The sequence below is a fragment of the Melospiza melodia genome, chromosome 19, assembly GCF_035770615.1.
Source record: "Melospiza melodia melodia isolate bMelMel2 chromosome 19, bMelMel2.pri, whole genome shotgun sequence".
NCBI lineage: Eukaryota > Metazoa > Chordata > Aves > Passeriformes > Passerellidae > Melospiza > Melospiza melodia.
In genome coordinates, this window is record NC_086212.1 from 12,880,284 (window position 1) to 12,899,635 (window position 19,352).

General features: G+C 41.1%; 1 protein-coding gene across 3 annotated transcripts in view; it reads right to left on the reverse strand.

The window, feature by feature from the left end:
* Nucleotides 1–19,352, reverse strand: part of VAPB (VAMP associated protein B and C) — a 37,339-nt gene that overhangs the window by 8,627 nt on the left and 9,360 nt on the right. The window contains exons 2-6 of one of the 3 annotated variants that reach the window (XM_063172586.1): nt 12,767–12,919; nt 5,369–5,472; nt 3,089–3,169; nt 1,971–2,024; nt 1,672–1,710 (exon numbers count right to left, since the gene is read on the reverse strand). In XM_063172586.1, the coding sequence (XP_063028656.1) occupies nt 1,672–1,710; nt 1,971–2,024; nt 3,089–3,169; nt 5,369–5,472; nt 12,767–12,919 (431 nt within the window). Of the gene's footprint in view, nt 1–1,671; nt 1,711–1,738; nt 1,916–1,970; nt 2,025–3,088; nt 3,170–5,368; nt 5,473–12,766; nt 12,920–19,352 lie in introns of all 3 variants that reach the window. The other 2 variants (XM_063172587.1, XM_063172585.1) reach the window with 2 other exon arrangements.

Below are 19,352 nucleotides of genomic sequence, written 5' to 3' on the forward strand. Positions count from 1 at the left end.
ACACTCCTCATTTTCCATGTCAGATGTCACAAGCAGATCTCCCAGCCCTTGAAGGGAAATCAGCTTCCCCATCATATTAATGCTGACATTTTGACATGAATCTAATGGCAATAATTAGGATATTTTACTTGATAGGAATTTGGCAGCTCACCTGATTTAAAGATGAGACAACAGATAAAACAAAGCAACACCAGCAGAAATTCTCATTCCAGGTGGGAATGATGCTCCCCTCAGCTCTCCCTGAGCTGCTGTGCAGCACAGCTGTGTGTTAGCACACTCCATCACACACACACTCTGAGCACTCCAGGAGAGGGGAAATGAGTCTTTTGTGACTTAATTTGTGTCCAGCTGAAGCAACAGTGTTAGACTTCTTAATGTGATACAGTATTATAGTGCAAAAGTATAAGGTATCAAAGCAAAAGTCTCCAGTCTCTACCTAAATACTCAAGGAACCCAATTGTAATGAAAGTTACTGCAGTCTTCAAAATTGCCAGGTAAGTGGAGTTCAAAGGGCTTGGGGTATGTCAGTGTTTCTCACTTTTGAATTTAAAGGGACACCTACATGATCTGAAGGTGAACTTATTTTTCTATTAATAATTTATTTATTGACTAATTGAAAGCCACAGGCTACCCAACACCTCACTGCTGCTCTAATTCTGAATGGAGACAACTGACTTTTGTAAACAATAAAATGCTGTTTAAATACAAAACACTTGATATAGAAACAACAAATTTTCATTTAAAATATTTTAATTTCCTTCTGACAGTGACTCCAGCCTGACACTGACAGCACTGACAGCAGGCAGTGATTCAGCATTGCTTTCTGGTATTTTACAGGTGTTTTTAACACTCCACAAAGGGACAAAGAGCTCACCTATCTGGGATGTTTATGTAAGACATCAGCTCAATTCTAGATAGCTCTTGTACAGTGTTTAGTCAAGAACAATTTGGTAAAAAATTAAATAAAATCATACAGAATTTAACAGTACTGAGTCACTGGCAAAACAAGAACACAAGGGGAAGTTAGGGCCATGTCTGTTAGGTGCACATATTATTTCTGTGCAAAACAAAACTGTTTTCAAGAATTCCTTCATGCATCAGCCAGCCAAGCAGCACCAGAGCTGAGAGAACAGAGCTCCTTTCACTGGGCTGCAGGAGTCACAGCATCCACACTTTCCTTGGTGCTGATACCCATGGAAGTAGACACTTACAGCAAGTCAAGCTACTGTAAAAAGAATTTTTCAGCAGTGTGATAAAGGCTTCTCAATTACTGGATTTCCCAGCCATGTGCTGGATATGACAGGAAGCCCATTTCCCATTCATCTGTCTTAATTTGGCCATTTCAGCAGCACATTACAGGTGCAATTACTGAAACACTCAGTATTTGCACAACACTGCCCTCAAGCTCCCATGGTTTGGGAGAAGGGGCCAAGTCCAACACTGAATGCTTAATTCAGACTGAGAAATTAGGTGGGAAAAGAAAAAAGAGGGGGAATTCACTCCTCTGGGCTCTGGGTTGCTACCCAATCTCCTTCTGTGACTGCATGACTTGTGCCTCCTTTCAAAGGAACCATTGATTTCAGCACCTTCTCGCAGTTTACAGAGAAACCTGAATTATCTTTTACTTTATAGACAGCAGTAAAATATTGTGCTAAGGTCAGGTAACCAAACCTTTAAGATGGAAGCTTCTTTTTCAGGAAAAGGGTAAATCTGAAAAGAAAACAACAGCAATCTTTACCTTAAACTGTTTATTCTCCTCCCGTAACCTCTGAACTTCTACTTGAAGCCTCTTATAGTCTTCCATTACTTTCTTAACTTCAGTGTCATCCAAAGAAGAACTTATTGATTTAGACATTATAGAGGAATCTGTCTTTGTTGCAGTTGTGGATGCAATTTTATTTATTTCTATGTCATGCTGTTAAAAAAGGATAGAGTGATTTTTGGTTAGTTATTAACACCACACCACACACCTGATACATAGGAGGAGAATCAGGTAAAATTGTCTGTGCACACCTGACACGTGCCTGTATCAAAAGAAATAAACAACATTTTGCTTTCTGTAACTTTACTGCTATCCCAGAAAACATCAGATCAGCAGCAGTAAGTGAAGAGAGAATAACCTTGACTTTTCAGACCCTGCATGTACAGAAATGTCCCTAAACCAGGTGCACAACCAAGGGTCCCTCCCCAGGCACAGCACAAGCAGCCACTGCAGCACCAGCACAGGCTGCAGCTCCCTCCCCTGCACTCCTGGCTGTCCCCTCTCCCTATTTCTGAGTTTCTGTGGGGATGCAGGAATTTGCAACCCAAGCTGGAAACAAAGTTCAGATCTCCCAACCCAACCCTGCTCCCTCTCCTGCCTTTGGATCTCCTCCATGCTCTGCACTTTGGAAAGGGTCTCCCATAAAATCAAACCTCTCCCCAGCCAATTACATAATCCTAATTACAGATGTTCAGTGCAAGGTAGAACAACTGTGCCTTTAGTACCCGCACACTAGGAAGCATTTTTCAGTTTATTCAATCCATTACCAGTTTTACACTGGACAATACATATTTGCATTACAAATTATCGTGTCTATTACCATAACAAGAAAGGATCCTACAATATTACAGATAATAATTTCAATATAATTCCTAACTGCATTTGTGTCTTCCTCATCAGTTTTCTATCAATTCACCTGACAAAATCAGAATTGTTCTAAGGAATGTTGGACAGGCAGTGAAATTTATATTGCTGATGATTATAACTGCTTCACTATAAACTCTGAGCTTCACAACCAGCAATCAGCACCTCTAATTTTTTTAAGTATTCTTTATTCTGTGACCTTTCACTAAATGACAACAGATCAACTCAAAAATTGCTTTGTGCCACTGTTGCATTTATGAAGTTTAAACTGGCTGTTAGTTACACCAAGGATTACCAAGATTTTAAATAGTTTACATTGTGTTTTTAAAGGGTGATGCCATCCAGGCAGTGAACAGAGGGTTCTGTCTTGTGCTTATACAGCTGTCTGTACAAACATGCCATTTTACAGGATTTACTGTGGTATTAAGTCAAATCACTCAGTATGCATCTGAAAATACTCACAGGCTTATCATTCTCTGCTGGTAGCTCAAACACACACCTAAGTTTCGAATCCATGAGTTCTTCTGGTTTTGCTTCTTTCCACTGGAATAAGTTAATATTAATTTCATATTAAACATATTAGTACAATCAGGCAGATTGGAAATGCAGTGCATTATGTAAACAAATCACATCATTTCACTCAGAAAGAACCCACAGGTGTTTATCACACCACCATTAACCACACTCAGGATGAAAAATGAGATCAAAACCAAAACTGAGTGGTATCATAAAGACAGACCAGATACTATGAAGCAAATCATTCTAAATAGTCTGAAACTTCCACAGGTAATTTATGAGAACTGGGAGCTGTATCAGAGTAATTAGCAGAGACTGGGGGGAGTAATGAGTCTGCTAAAAAAAAAAGAAGGAAAAAAATTAAAAGGAGGGATGAATTCAAGGGAAGGGAAAGATAACAAGCCCCCCAAAAAAATCACAGAGTGATATCTCAACTTTCTGGCCAGTGGAGTTCCTATTCAAACTTTTCCAATTTCCAACATGAGCTTTTCTTCCTGACTGGAATGAATACAGGAGTGTTCTTCCCCCTCCTTGTTTTCCAGCATCAATGTCTGAACAGCACCAGATGTGCTGCACACAGAGGGATAACTTCCCCTCACTCCTCCTCTCCCCTTCCCCTGGGGACTCTGCCATAAACAAGATTCCTTGCAACCTTTTTAACAGGGATCAGCAGTAATAAACCATTGCTCAGTATCAGCTGTAACCCTCAAGTGAAGAGATTTATTCTCAGCGATAACAAACAGCAAGAAGTGTCCACTCTCCTGTCCCGGAGTTCTCACGTGCTCCTCTTCACTCTGACCATCCTCCTGGTAGCTTGGTATTCCTCAGCATATCTCAAGTAGGTGACAAATTATGGCTAAGCCCATGCAAGCTGGAGTAGTATTTAACTCATCCTAAACAGCTGAATCCAAGTTCAGCTCTGCTGGGGCTGAAGTCAGATCTATTTCGAGCTCCTTGGCTGCCTGGGAAGTGTTGAAAGCTTTATAGTACTCCCATAACTGGTCTCACCTGTTCATCCAGAATAGGAAGAGATCTGGAGAGTGGTAACAAAACTGAGAACTGATCAAAGTGTTACAGGAAAAGGAATCCTATCGGTCTGCAGAGCTTTGGAAAATTGCAAGGCCCATCTAGGTACTAAAAAACATTCTTTGCCAGCAGAATAACATTTGTCATGGTATAAAGTAACTCATAAAAATTAAAGAGCTCAAAAGAAAGGCAGACTGACATCTTTCTAGTGATGCAGACATTTTATTACTATTGCTGTTTCTCCCACTGGATCTTATTTTGAGCCCATTAAACAAATATAGTTCCATAAATCAGTTTCAGAAGGGAAATTATTAACCTGCATAGTGCCACAGCTTTAAGAAGCTATTCAGAAGAAGACACATATTGTGAAGACTACTGTAGAGTATTTCTGGGTTGGCTTTTTTGTTTTTAAGTATCACACAAAAGCCACACACTTTTAGAAAAAGGATCTTTTTCCTTTTTACACTGTGTCCTCAATAGCCACTGGATGTTCTCTCAAGCTAACAAAAGCCAGGCTCCAGAGAGCTTCCTTGTGCCTTTTTCTGGGGGCAAATCTTGCTGAAAAAGGAAAGCCAGCAGTTGACATAGTGGTTTACTTCTCTGCAGGTTGTCTTACTGTAGCCTGGCATCTTATTTTTATGTCTTTTGTCCTTCTCTGCTCCAGCTCCTACATAATTCTACTGCTCTCATTTGTAATCCACAGGACAGAATCTGTGAGGGCCCTTCATTTACAAAGCCACAGCAGACACAGGTAGGGATAAAATAAAACACAATATTTGTAAATCATCCTCTTGCATCTTGCAGAAGGAGCTGCTCAAGAGAAGACTCAAGACTGAGAGTAGATACATCAAAATGATGCCACAGACTTAGAATATATTCTGTATATCCTTAGAATGTATGTTCAAGCTGCCCTTTCTAAAGAAGGATATAATGCAAAAACTACAGCTACTTGTTTCATGGTGTGGCATCCCATTACTGACAGCAGCTTCCTAAAGCAGCAACCACAGACAACAACTCAGTGCAAGATTCCTGGGGCCCAAAATAACAGAAAACTCCTTGCCATGCAGAGATGGAAATCTGGAAAAGCTTTTAATGACTATTCCAGTGTGGTTTGACAACACCCCTTAAACAATGCAGTCAAAGGACTTACAACATTCTACAATTAGAAAGAAATCCATTTAAAATAATTTCAATACTTACTACTGCTTCCATATCTGAAGTATCAGCTGGAGCAAACATAGACTGAACCATAAACTTGTGTTTACTTTTCTCATTAGGGTCATAGTCAAAAGGCTGTAGCATCACTGGAAGAAAAAAACCCAGAACACATTGCATTAACATTGCTCTGCTGCAGTCGTGCACTGATGACACAGTCACCAGATTCCAGAAAAACAAACATTAAAATGGTTTCAAGTTGTCTGTTGTTAAGACCAAAGCAGCAGCTGAGATCAGGAACCTACTTTAAACCAGAATTTTGAAAGGAGGCAAGAGAAACAGATTTCCTCAGTCTGTCTAGACTTTGGTCTGAGAATTCTGGAAATGCTGATCACTCCACATAATTCTGTACACAGCTATAGAAGATAACAATAGTCATTTATAGGAAATAGGATCATTTACATATCTTCTGAGACAGAGGGAAACATTTTCCAAGACAGCATCTTTTTGTCTTGCTCCATCCTTGGGGCAGGAGTAAGGAGCATTCTGATGAGCTGTACACACAATATTGCTGATGGTGCCCGAGAAAAGCTACAGAGGCAAAGTCAAACATTGTAAACCTTGAGGTTCAAGTCTCAGGATGGAAATTTCCTCTGAAAAGTTTAAGAGTCTCATGGCATTTGATTTATCAAGTACAAGTATTTTGCTTCCACAAATAAGTTGCTGAAAGTTTGTTACCAATTTATAGCTTGAAGTTTATAGTTAAATGGGATGCAAACTTTGCCTATGAAAGGTATGCAAGGAATGTATTTCTCTTCACTCAAAAAATAAAAAGCATTCCAAAATTTACTTATGCAGAAAATTACTCTCTTTGGAGAAAGCGAGGAAGGAACAGCCGGTTTAGGGAGTGTGTGTGCTTTAATTTATTGTTTTAAGCAATGTTGGGAATTTCCATGACTTTGCTTTTGGGTTAAAGCAACCTGAAGAGGGACAGATGGGAATTTCATTTACACAGAATAATCTTTAATCACAGTGGTCACTTGGAACTCCCACATTTGCAAATAACACCTGGATGTTCAGCTACTGGGCCATTAAAAATCATGAGCTTGGCTTCACCATGAGACAGAACATGTGGAAATAAGCAGCACAGTTTACACAAACATGTTATTAGACACTGCAAAAAGCCTCCACCCCCTCAAACTGAAAACAAAGCTTGCAAATACTGCTATTACTGCTAACAGAAAAAAATGGTGTAAGCTTTAAAAATTCACATTTCATGACCTCTCTTACTTCAGCCCCTCAATTCAATCACTAAGAAGAGAAGCAGGTCAAGAATTAGGAGCATTTTCAAGTACTGGTGCTATTACCATTATGTGCCCAAATTCATGTGCACTAATTGTAGGGGTTTGTTGTATAAAAGCAATATCCAAAATCCCATTTATTGCAAATGAAGGCAAGTCAAACCAATCTGCCTCCCTTAATGAGCAGGGTATGTTATGGCTGTGCCATCTTTACTGTGCACACAGTCTGTGGCCATCAACAACCACATGCCTGTTAAAGCCCAGGGAGAAGGCAGGCAATAAATTCTCTCAGATGAGGTGCTTTAAAAATTATTATACATTTTAAACTCACCTTGCAGTAGTTGGATATTATTAAAATAAAAGTTTGCAAATTAACTGGCTACCTTTAAAACTATTTCCCAAACAGGAGTGACTGCACTGTGAAAGCACAGTATTTCAACACTGCCTGACACATCACTGAGAAGCAGCAGCATTGTTTTTTCTCCTCTGGAGCAGACACTTAAATAATTTCAATTGTAAGATGCAACTGGATAGCCAGAACTACTCAGCATTTATGGAACTTCCACAGTTGTGGCTTTTTCAGCTTGCTTTGCTGAGTGCACCTATCAGCTCATTTGAAAACCCTCATTTCCCAAGGGACAGTGCTGAATCCATCCTGGAATGCCAAATGATCACTGCTCCCAGCTCCATTCACTGAACCACAAGAGCCAGAGAGGGCTTGACAGCACAGGCGTTGTTAGCACTTGTATTTTTAGATCAATACATGAAAGCCACACTGACACAAATTATTCAGCAAATGTCTTGTAAGCCAGATGGGAAGCTCAAAAAGATGTACTTTTTTCAAGAGGAAACCAAACCATTTTAATATTTATCCACACACTATTGGGGTTTCTGTGAAAGATTAGTTCCATAAAATTGCCCTAATTGCTGGAGAAATTGCCAGTGAGAATGTGGCTCCTTTGCTCTGAATGGAAATCACAAACCTTATGCAAAAATTATGTGAGCAGTATGTTCCTACAGAATGCCTTATCACATCACAGGTCCCATCTGGTCAGAAGTTTCAATTTTCATCAGCAATCAGGGTTTTAAAAAACAAAATTATTAATGTGATCTTCAAGTTTACAGTCAGCAGCATCCATCAGGCAGAGATCCTCAACCACTTCCCAGGCTGCTCACCCCACAGCTCGAGCACCAGCACTGCTCTACCACAAGCAAAAACTGCAGAGTCACTGAGAGACCCATGGACATGGGGTTTCTCACACATTCCTGCAACATCCCCACATTTTATACTCAGTAGAGAGGCACTGACCATCCAATGTGCTCTTTCTTTTCCATAGAACAGTTCACTGGCAAAGTTAGTTACAATTAGTTAGTTACAATGATAGAAGCATTAAACTCCTCTGGTTTTCCTAGAATAGACCAGCTTTTCCAAAGAACAGAGGAAATCTGAAGCAGGGAACCCCTTTAACACCTGCTAGGATCTAGCTGTCCTTTCCAAGAGCAGAAGGAACAGAAAAGTCTCCCAGCTCAGATAGTCAGCAACCTTCCTCTAGTTTCCATCAAAATTTATTAATGGCCTGTTTACTTGGTCCTGGACCAGCACTGCCCTAATGCTGAAATAGCAGAGAAGGGGAAGAGTCATTTACTTCTGGTGCCCTCCAGGCCATCAATCACAGCAGCTCCTGGCCCAGTGGTAAACCTAAGCCAGACTTGGTGGGTTCTCTCCAGGCCAGGCTCCCCATTCATCCTCTGCACCTGTTTTGGTGTGAGCTCCTCTAATTACACGTGCAGGAAACTTTACTAGAGCCTTGAAGCACAGCATTGATGCCCTCTCACCTCTTCCCTTATCCAGATGTACGGTGCTACATCTGCCTTCCTCACAGCCACATTATGTAGTATTATTATTATTATTATTATTATTATTATTATTATTATTATTATTATTATTTCTATTATCTTGCTCACCCCAATCAGGCCCCTTCATTCAACAAGCCTGCAACTGTAGCCAGAGCATTTTATTCTCCAAATATGTGATTCTGCAGTTTTTCTAATGAAACTCATCCCACTTCTCTTACTGTAGCCTTCAAGGACACCTAATTCTGCTGTTTATCTTCAATCTCTCAACTCTACAACATCATCAGAGTTTTTAGTGTACTCTTTGTTCCAGAATTGCTTGTAAAAGCATCAAACAAGACTGGAACCAAAAATCACTCTCAAGAAACATCACTAGTAGCTCCCTGCTTTCACATTTCCATCCACATCACTGTTCATTCTTAAGCAGCTCAATGAACAGACTGTCAATTTATTTGTTCTTTGCTACCTTTATAAATCATTTCCCCAAATGGCACTGCATGGAATTCTTCATGGTCTGGACGGATCAAATCTACCACACTTATATCACATAAAATACCCCAACCAGAAACAGGGGCAAGCCTCAAGATCCTTGTGGAATTCCATCAGCTCTGGCAGAGGTGAGCAAAGGACACTCACATCTGCAGAAACGAGCAGAATCCATTGCACCATCCCACCTTGTTCCATGTTCTCATTAATAAACATAAAATTTCTGTAAATATTTCAATGTCACTAAGAAGTGTTGAATTAGTGAAGATCAAGATAGAATTTTAAAGCAGACAACCCAGAGCAGGGCACAGGAGTTTCCTGCCAAGGAAAGCTTGGGAATGCAGCAGTGGATGGGACACAGTCAGTGCCTGAGGGAATGGGGCAGACCCACTGTGACTGCAGAGCACAGGGCTGCAGCTCCATTCCTGCCTTTCCAAAGTCAGGAAAGCTCAAACTCAGCTGCTCCTCCCTCCCAGGAGGCGTGTTCAGACTGCTCTCTTCAGTGGGACACTGAGCACAGATGGTGCCATCTGCAATTCCTCTCTCCTCCTGATCCATCCACTGCAGGCTCACCAGCATCTGCTGGCATTCCTTCACTTCTCCTTTGTAATCCATTCACGGCTTTTATTTAGGTTTCAAAGGCACAAAATCAGCTCTCTGTGCTGGAGTCAGAGGTGCTGAGCAGCAATGTGTGCAAGTGGTGCTTTCCCAGCACTGCAGCCCCAGTGCAATGGAATCAGATGACAGAGCTCACACAGCTCCCCGACAGTTACATAAACTCAGCTGTTAAAATTACATGCCATTATATAACAGGTGAAAACACGGGCTCCAAACCTGACTTCCCAGCAGGCAGCACATGCTGACAGGACCTCAAATGCTGGTATTTAGCAAAAGCTGTGATATGGCATAAGAAGGCAGCATTTGAGACTCCACTAGATTAAAGTGAGCTTTATTTTCCTAGCATTTTGTTAAGTCTTTAAATGAGCCATCATATTAATGTGAAATAAAGTGGAACTGCTGCTTCTTAGAGCAAAATATCTTCTCATACACTCACAGCAAAACAGTACAGGCACAGTTTCACAGGAATATAACAAAGGCATCTGGTTACTACAGAGCAAGAAGGAAGAGGCTGCCCCAAATCCAGCTCCAGGCAATAATATTCTCTATTCTAGACTAACAAATGCTGAGGCACTGATTTTTTGGAGACAAGGTGCAGCACCAGTGCAGGGCTATCAGTGGCTGTGAAGGGAACAGATTGCATTTAGTAAACACAACCCAATTAGCTTAAGTGTCCAGAAGTTACTGTATTAACTATATTTTAAATAATTTCCCATCAGTAGTATTTTCACTAGGTTTGAAGGAATTCAAGTCCTATTTATTCAAGTCCTATTTTTATGCCCCTGTGCAAGACTTGAATTAAATGACTGAAAAGATAACTGATTTAGAGGCAAAGAAACAAATTCTATTTATTTTTCACTTCATTAACTCCAAAGTCAGTCTTTTGTTCTCGAGCAATATTACTCCAAAGTAAAGGTTAAACACATCTTCCTCCCTTTCTGTGAATCTGAAAACAATTTTATTTTGCAAGTTAATAACAGTCCCCTCTTTGATGCCTCCCATCCAAAGGATCCCATCTGCTGATCAAAACCAAAGACACTGCCATCCCCAAGACCAAAATCAGGTCCCACACATGGTTTGAAGGAGCTTATCTATTACCTAAGGAACAATGAAAGTGTGCTACTTACATTTTAAAATACAATGTTAATATAAGGACTGACAATTTAAGATTGTTATTTATTACTACTCTTAATATCAGCATGGAAATATTAGAACACACATGTGAGCTTGTGATTAAATATACCACAGCCATTTTCCACACTAACCAAATCATAAATCACTACAAATAAGGTTATCAGAAAAGGGAAATTCTTAAAGCTGTGTAAGCAAGAGCAGAGCACAGCTCAGGGTTAGCACAGCAGTCTCATAAGGGGATACTTTACTCATAAGATCCACACTGTAGCTGGTGTGCCACAGGGAAGGGCCAGGCTGGAAATAAAGATGCTGGCAGCACAACAAGAGATGTTGCCTGCACTGTATTTGCTCAGGGTGGAGCTAAGGGGCACTTGTGAGCAGAACTCAACACTGAGATCAAGACAACATTTCAAAAAGCCTGGTAAGAGCCTGCAAAGGAAGTAGGCTTTTAATTTTCAAAGTTCATCTGCAAGATGAAAAGCATCCACATCTTTATAGCACGAAGATAATTTGTAGCTAGAAACCATGCTAATTTTCATTATCATTTCATTGATTTTAGTGCATTTGATATGCTTGCCTGCAGCTAGTATAGATGACAGACAGCTTTACTTGGGAATTGTTCCGACTTTTAAAAATCTCCATTTCTCTCCAGAGAGCTTTTCCATTTACATATTAGTCATTCCAGAGCTCACTGGGTAGTGCTGGCCCTCTCCTGAAGCACAAGTGCTTTGGCTGCCCCACCTGGAGCTGCCACCACTCCCTGGTTACCTCCCCACTGCCATTCCCCGGGGATTAACTGCAAGGGAGGCACAATCCTGCAGCCCTTTGCACACTCAATTTGACACCACAGAAATCCCAAAGACAACAGATCAATGAGTGTGCAAATACGGGCATGTATAAGAAGACTCATAGGATGAGAGTTGCTTAATTTTACAGTGCAAAGTGGTTTTAGGATCAATTTTTATTTTGTTGAAGCAAGCTCTCTCTAAGGGTGAGGTGTTTAAATATTTTGAATTTTATTAAGTAAGAAACTGAAGTCAATTTTTACATGTTAATTTTTTTCAAGTAAAAAGCATTGGTTTTGGCATCCCAAAATTTTATCCCAGGCTAAAAGAGGCTGGTAGGAGCAAACTGTATAACCTATCAATAATATTTCTTATCATGCCAATATTAATTTTTTTAGGAATAGCAAAGCAAATCTGAATCTTCAGGTTTACAGGAATAATTTTCTTAACTCAAGTCTGACCTCATTCATCCAATATGCCACAACTACATCCTTTGACAGAATTCTTTATTAAGAACATGCATCAGAGAAGTTATTGAGAGAATATATTATCAGTAAGTTAATAACACACAGATACTGTTTGTAAGAATACTCAGCTCTTTATGCTTTCAAAGTAAGCCACTCCTTTGTCTTTCCATTACCAAACTTAGGCAAGTGAAGAGCTACTGACTCATTAGAGAAAATCATTAACTTTTCCCATGCAACAGCAAAGATTTAGTCATTTGACATTTTTAACACCAAAGGATACTGAATCTTCAAGGCACACAAAACAAGCATGGTTTGAAAGTAAATGTTTTCACTGTTGGTTAAATCAAAGGCAGTTTGGCATCAGCCCACACCAGCCCAAACCAGTGGCTACCATCCACCCAGTTTTATTCCTCCCTCAATGTGCTCAACCAAGCACTTGTTTGACCCCGTGGTGAGCTGGTTCAGGAAGATAAGCTGGCAAAAAACTAACAGTACAAAAATAATCCCACAGGGAGGGCAGGGCTGCAGCAGGACTGGTCTGGATACGCTGGCTGAGGCTGTTAATGAACCATATTAATCATTTGTGTATTTCTGCCTTTTTCCTCTCTGAAACAAGAAGACCAAACTTGTTCCTGCTAGACCAGGAGAAAGGGAAGTAAGGATAGATGAAATGGCTGCTTCTTCATGAAAACAACCTCTTGGATTCACCAAAATACTTTCAGGCTGGAAGGCATTCCAAGAAATAATTGATCATAAGAAGCTATTTTCAATCAGCAAAGAACTGCTTGAATGGCTTACCAGAAACATTAATTGATGTTCCTGCATCGATAATTCCACTGTTGGGCCTTACACAGTATCTACGTGGTGCTGTGGTCTTAACTTTGAAGCACACATTTCTGTCCGTGGGGTTGCCGAGCTTCAGGTTTGTAGTGACCACATCTGTGAAAGGACCTGGGGAGGAGAGCAAAAGCAGACTTGAAATCACACAGAAAGCACTTTTCAAGCAGAGGCTAAGCAGGCTCTAAATCTCTGTTCACAAATCTTATAAAGTAATTAGATGTTCAATTTCCATCTGCAGCACGTCCAGATAATCGTGCACGCAAAGCTGAGGCTGCAGCCAGGCCCCAGCCCAAGAGCTCATCATTAACAGCAAAACAAAAGGGGGAAATCATCCACACATGGTACCAACACCACAACATGGCATTCAAAGGATGCCAAATTCCCTGCTGTGTCACAGTTGCTCCATTCCAGTCCCAGAAGCCCAGGCTAGCAGAGACACCACATACAGCCATGCTGTAGGTGTAAGCAGTGAGTACAGCACAGTTTGTTAACCAAGGACTACCCCAGATCCATCTGCACATGAAGCTGGACCTCCACAGAGCCAGGATTCCTCCAGGTTTTCAGGAATGCCATTTCAAAACCAGCAAGACAAGCACACAGAGTGCATCTCCTTTTGCCTACCAAGTTCTTTTATTTTTTTATAAACTGTCTTGGCAACTAGAAATTTTAAAGCAAATGAAATAAAGTAGCCTGCCTCGCCCAGGACAGGAAATAACCATGTGGAAATAGGAAAATTTTTAGACATTGAGAGCACTGGTGAAAATTTCCATATTAGCAAAGCCAAAATCAAACCATTGTCAAGTTCTGCAAAACCAAGTGCAGGCAAATCCTTTTCTCTCAGGCTCACCACCTAATTGAAACTCCCAAATCCCTCAGGCTGATTTCCTACAAGACACTGATAAATCAGACAGGTAGCACACAACTACAGTGCTTCACAGATGGTAAAGAAGTAAAATTAAAAGAAATATAACCACACTTTGATAAACTGTCTTCTCCATAGAAGTGATTAATTTGAGGCCTGAATAAAATATCTTCATTTGTCCTCAGGAGTAAAAGTAAATTAGTCCAAAAAAAGCATCAAACTTTTCCTTGCAGAAATGGCAACCCTCAAATTGAAAAAGGGTGAATGATGATGATAATAAAAATACTGGCAGGCAGCATTCCACCACCCTCCTCTGCCAGCATGGATGCCTTGATGTAATTTAAGTTTGCTTCTTATTCTACACAAATTTGTCTCCTAAAACAATATTTAATGCAGCTGTAACAGTACTACAGTCCTGCAACTTCTATCCTTGATCCAATTTGTTTAAAGTAATTAGAAGGGGGAAAACCTCAAAAGAATCACACACATAATAACCCCAACCAGGCAACAAGGCAGCACCACTTCTGTCTGCACCCTGAGCAGACCAGCTTGGCCATGCAATGGGAGCTAAAAAATCTGAAGTAATAAAATTTTCAGATCCCATGGCAAAGGTTTCACTAGACCTGTGCCTGGTGAAACACTGAGACGTGAAAGAGAATGAAACACAGCTGTAAAGTTTTCTCTGTGTTCTGCATGCAGGGAGAGACTTTAAGCTAATGGAAAATAACTGGCCAGAAGCAGCCATGAGTTGTTAAAGAAGTTAAAATAAGCCAAATCGTCAGAAAAATCCAGCAAACATTTAGGTGTGTAACGACAGTAGCAGATCTTCAAAACAGACCTAACGGGGAGAAATCAAACGTTTCAGAAGAAATTATAGGATGCCTATGCAATAAGGATGTGTCTTTACTAAAAAAATTACAGCTTGAGTTGTTCCAGCACAGGGGGAGGGTTGGCTGTACAAAGCCCTTCATCTGCAGCTGCATCCTCAGCAGTGCTTTACTGGTCTGCATGCTGGGATAGATTTCCTGGGGGAAATACCATGTTTTGACTTGGCTGATCCACGAATGTGTGCGGGATTTGTGTGCCCCAGCACAGAGCTGCTGTTTGAAACTGTAATATGACAACAATTCTGTGTGGAAAATAATTTCCAAATGGAATTACTTATTGCTAACATAGATCACACCAAAATATTTGGCAGCAAAACCTTTCAGCAGACGGAACTCATTTCTTCTTGTCTGCTTGGTGTTTCCTCTTCTGTTCTGTCCACTAAACCCTAAACATTTTCTTTAGCTACATTTCCCCCAAATTACAGATTTTACAGCCACCACAACTGTACTAGAAGGTTGACATCTGCTTCCAGCAAACCTGTGGGCAAGCACACTCATTCTTATGGCCCTGCTGCTCAAACTCTGCAGCAAAGCAAAACACAGCAGACAAATGCAGGATTAACGTGCCAATTAAGGTCTCCTGAAGAAAAAAATAAACAGACCACAGGGTATTACTCAGGGGTAACTGGGGCATGGCAGTGAAATATTATCACTTGGTTGGCCTGCCTTTTAAGAGCAAGGCCCATGGACTGCCAGCTCGGGCTGAAATGAAATCTTGGTTGCCTGTAGTTGGATTACTACAGCCAAGGTTACAGGTTTTTGGGGAGGTTGGTGTATGTGGGAGAACTTATTCCAGGAGAGACACAAGGTAATTCTGCACTGGAAATACACCTTTGCTTTCCAGCATCTGGATTTGAGCACTGCAGATAAAGCTGGTGTGGGTTTTGACAGTCATGTGAGATGCACATCAACCCTGCAGCTTCATTTTTCAATGCAAGGCATTGGGACTTTGGGAATCCTACCCAAATACAGGAAGAGAAAACACTACAATCTTTCTGGTAACTTTGTCCTCATTACGAGTGGATGAACTATTGATACAAATTTATGCAACATCTGGACAATGCTTGTACTCCCAAGGTGGGCTGAGAGCAGTGAAGCCAGACTGGTGCATCTGGATGGTCCTTGGGTGAATGCAACAAGTGAAGATTGACTCTTAAAACCCACAATCCTAACTTAATCACATTATTTTGTTTTGAATGTTTTTTTTTGATTGCTTATAATAATATTTCTAGGTAAGTGGAACTGATACTAAGGCAGGGTGCTTTCCAAATGACAATTTGCTCTTTAAAATCATCCCAACTGTTTTTCTCACATGTTTTTTAAAGATCATGAGAAGAATGCCACTGGTGTCATCCCAAGGACAAAGTTATGGGAAACAGGGTCTGTACATGCATCATCTGACATGGGGGTGTCATGGGAGCATGGAAGAATGTAGTAAATTGAATTTGGTGCTGAAAGTCTGAAATACTCCACAAGGGCTTGGTGACTTTCTCCTGCCAAAATAAAGTCAACTCATGTTAATGCAAAGTGGGCATCTAGTGATACACAAACTAGCAGTACTACTGAAAGAAAAAGAAATATCACCTTCTATACTCATAAAACAACAAATAGGAAGAGGTATCCTGGTTTTTCATAGGACTACTTTTCAGCAGGGTTGTTACTGAACTGTGGCTTTTCACCCACAAATCCAACCCTTCACATTTGAAGATCACAATGTTACCTCAGAATTTTACAGTCCATTTCCTATTCAAACACGAGTGCTGTATCAACCTTTCTTTAGAGAGCCGTGCTGCAGTGTATGGTACTGTAATATCCCACACCATCTTAGTAATGATAAAAAAGTCTGGGAATTAGGTCAAAAGACCATGATGTCAACTCTATTTAAATTTTAAATAACCCTCACTGCAATAGAAATTGCCCATAATTGTTTCAGCAAATTCAGGCTGATAACTTTTTGATGAGCACAGTACTCACCGTGAGTTCCTTGCCACTCACTCCTCAGAGAAACCACGTTAACACAGCCCCATCATTTGTACTACATCTGAACACAACCATCCTCACCTTAACCAAAATTCCATGCTTTGGTATGGCAAATAATCAGACCTCATGCTGTTTGGCACATGAAGGAATTCAGCATCAGTGCCAGCAGAGGGAAAGCTTTGATGGCACAGGCTTGGGCAGGAACGTTCAAACCCAGCAGGGACAGTCTCTGCAGATCTGTACCTGCAATTATCACTAACTACACACATCAGCTGGCCCACAGGGTTGCTTCATTCCTGCATGAGCCCATCTCACTGCTGAGAGGGGAGGTGGTCTGGCCCCCCAACTCCACCAGCTGCCTGTGCAAGCTGCACTGTGCTCCTCTGCTTGGCCAAGAGCAGAGCCAGGAGCTGCTGGGGCTGGAAATTAATCCCTCACCAGAGAGAGGGAGGGGGCAGTGGGGAGAGAAAAAGGAGAATCAGTTTTCAGCCAGAACCAGCAGCACTCAGAGCTGGCATCAGGAAAACTGCATCTTCCTGCACAGCATTCTGCCAATTTAAGGTCTCACAGTTGCAGGTTAAAGCTTGCAAGCACATCTGGGCATACGTGCTGCAGTCACACTTGTAGTGCTGGCATAGCTGCTGAAAGTAATTAAGGCACATTCATCATTTTGTCTGTACTTAAATTTAATGCAAATTCTCATCTGCTAAAAGCTAGGCATTTCTAAAAAATGTAGTGAACTTTCCAAAGAAGAGCACTGCAGGAATACTTGATACAACTGGCAACCATTGATCCACAAGACTAGGAATAAATTCTTATCCAGTTGCCCATTCCCAGGGTGTTTTAGATGCACTTTCAGCATCTTGCCCTAAACAACTTCTGCAACTCCAGCTCACCACAGACATGTATCCAACAGCAAGGTAATTGGAAATAGCCAGCAATACAGGCAGAGCCTCTCATGAGATAACCTCTCCTTGTACTTCCTTTGAGGAAAGCAGTGGAATGCAATAATAGGAGGGGAAGGATGTATTTCACCATGGTTTAATCCCACTGATGTGTCAGATGAAAGTCATTAATCACCTGACACATTAATCAGCCATACAAAGGTAACTGAAGAATCTTTAATAAGGGAGATGGTAGAAAGCAATAGAGGGGGAACTTAAATTGTTTTGTGACTATTCTCAAGAGCCCAAATCCTCCATGTGACTGGTAGATGTCCACATGCAGCAGTAATTAATCCAGTGAAAGAGTCACCCTGGCCCTGTGTGAGGGGACAGGATGGGGCCTGAACATGACACTCATCCCTTCCCCACCCTACACCTACACTGGCCCCTCTCCCATGGCATTAATGCCTCCCCCAGCTCTGCCAGCCCCTCAAACTGGGATGCCCCTTGCCCTGCTCTAGAAGGAGGTGTCAGCACCATCAAACAGCCACCATACCCCTGTCTCCATCTGATCACTTCAGTCTTTCCACCTGCAACTTTTCTCATCTTCACATCCGAGTGGTTTCTCAATTCCTTTACTGCCCCTGACAACACCAAGTGATTTCATTTTATTTCCATGGGCTCTCCCATTTTATTTCTGTGGATGTCTATCAGAATAAGAGAGACAGGCAAAATAAAACCAGCAGTGATGTGCAAGAGGGCTCAATTACAGGTGAGGACCCTGACTTACTGCAGGCTTCTTTTAAAGTCATATATAAAGCCGATGACCTTTGAAGATAAACACTGAAATGAAAAGAGCTGAAATGTCAAGCAAGACATCTTGAGCTATCAGCCAGGTGCCTGAAAATCAACAACACCCAAGATCCAATCAAACTCTCCCACCACCTTACTTGTCTTTAGACAAATCACTTAAGGGCTTGATCTTCTGCTATTAAGAGCCTTAAGAGTTGACAGCAGCTCCAAAACAGAAGCAGGTTTGGACCCTTATAGTTTCCCTCTCAGTCAAGTAAGGAGAATACTTACCTAATTACACAGAATCTTGTGAAGATTAGTGTTTTAAAAAGTACTGTGTGCCAAGGTTTAATCATCATCATCATCTGGCTCTGGAGACTCTCATAATTAAGTGAGCATCCGCAACTTTTGAAATCAAAGAAGCCAAAAAATCAGAAGCAAGAAAAGCCTGTGTTGCATAAATATCTGATTTCACAAGTAACTCACTGAGACAGCCCAAATCCCCCAAATTTGGTAATTATTTTTTAAAAAATCCTTGTGTAAACCACATGCCAACCTTTTGACCTCAGCTCAGATTTTAAAAGGAACTAGCTACAACCCCCCAGCCCTGTGGAATCAATATCTTCACTCCCAGCACCCACATCCTCATCCAAAAGAGCCCTTGAAACAAAGTGACAGGAGGGGAGTGGTCCCTTCCACTTCTGCTGTATCCAACAGTGGATGCCTGCATGAAAAAATATTACAAAAATAGAAGCAACATCTACATCACTGCCTATGCAATAGCTGATGCAGTGGAGCAATTTTTTAAGAAGTATGCAATCAATAAAGTGACCTAAGAGGGGAAAAAAAAAGGGTGCAGAAACCCAACAAAATTACATGATTCAGATGCCAAAGTTGGAGCAAGGTTGGCAGCAAGTTACTCCATTTAGATGGATTAATCAGTGTCCTTCCCTGGCCTATTCTAGCATAAACTATTTTTCTCAGAGCACGCCTCATTCTTAATTGGGAAAAAAGCCCAAACCCCAAACAAACATGAGACTGAAGACTATTTTCAGGGTATTTGTTAGTATGTAATTTCTGTCACCTTTTATCCCTCAGAGGATCATTAACAGTCTGACTTCACAGCTGTAAGAACTGAG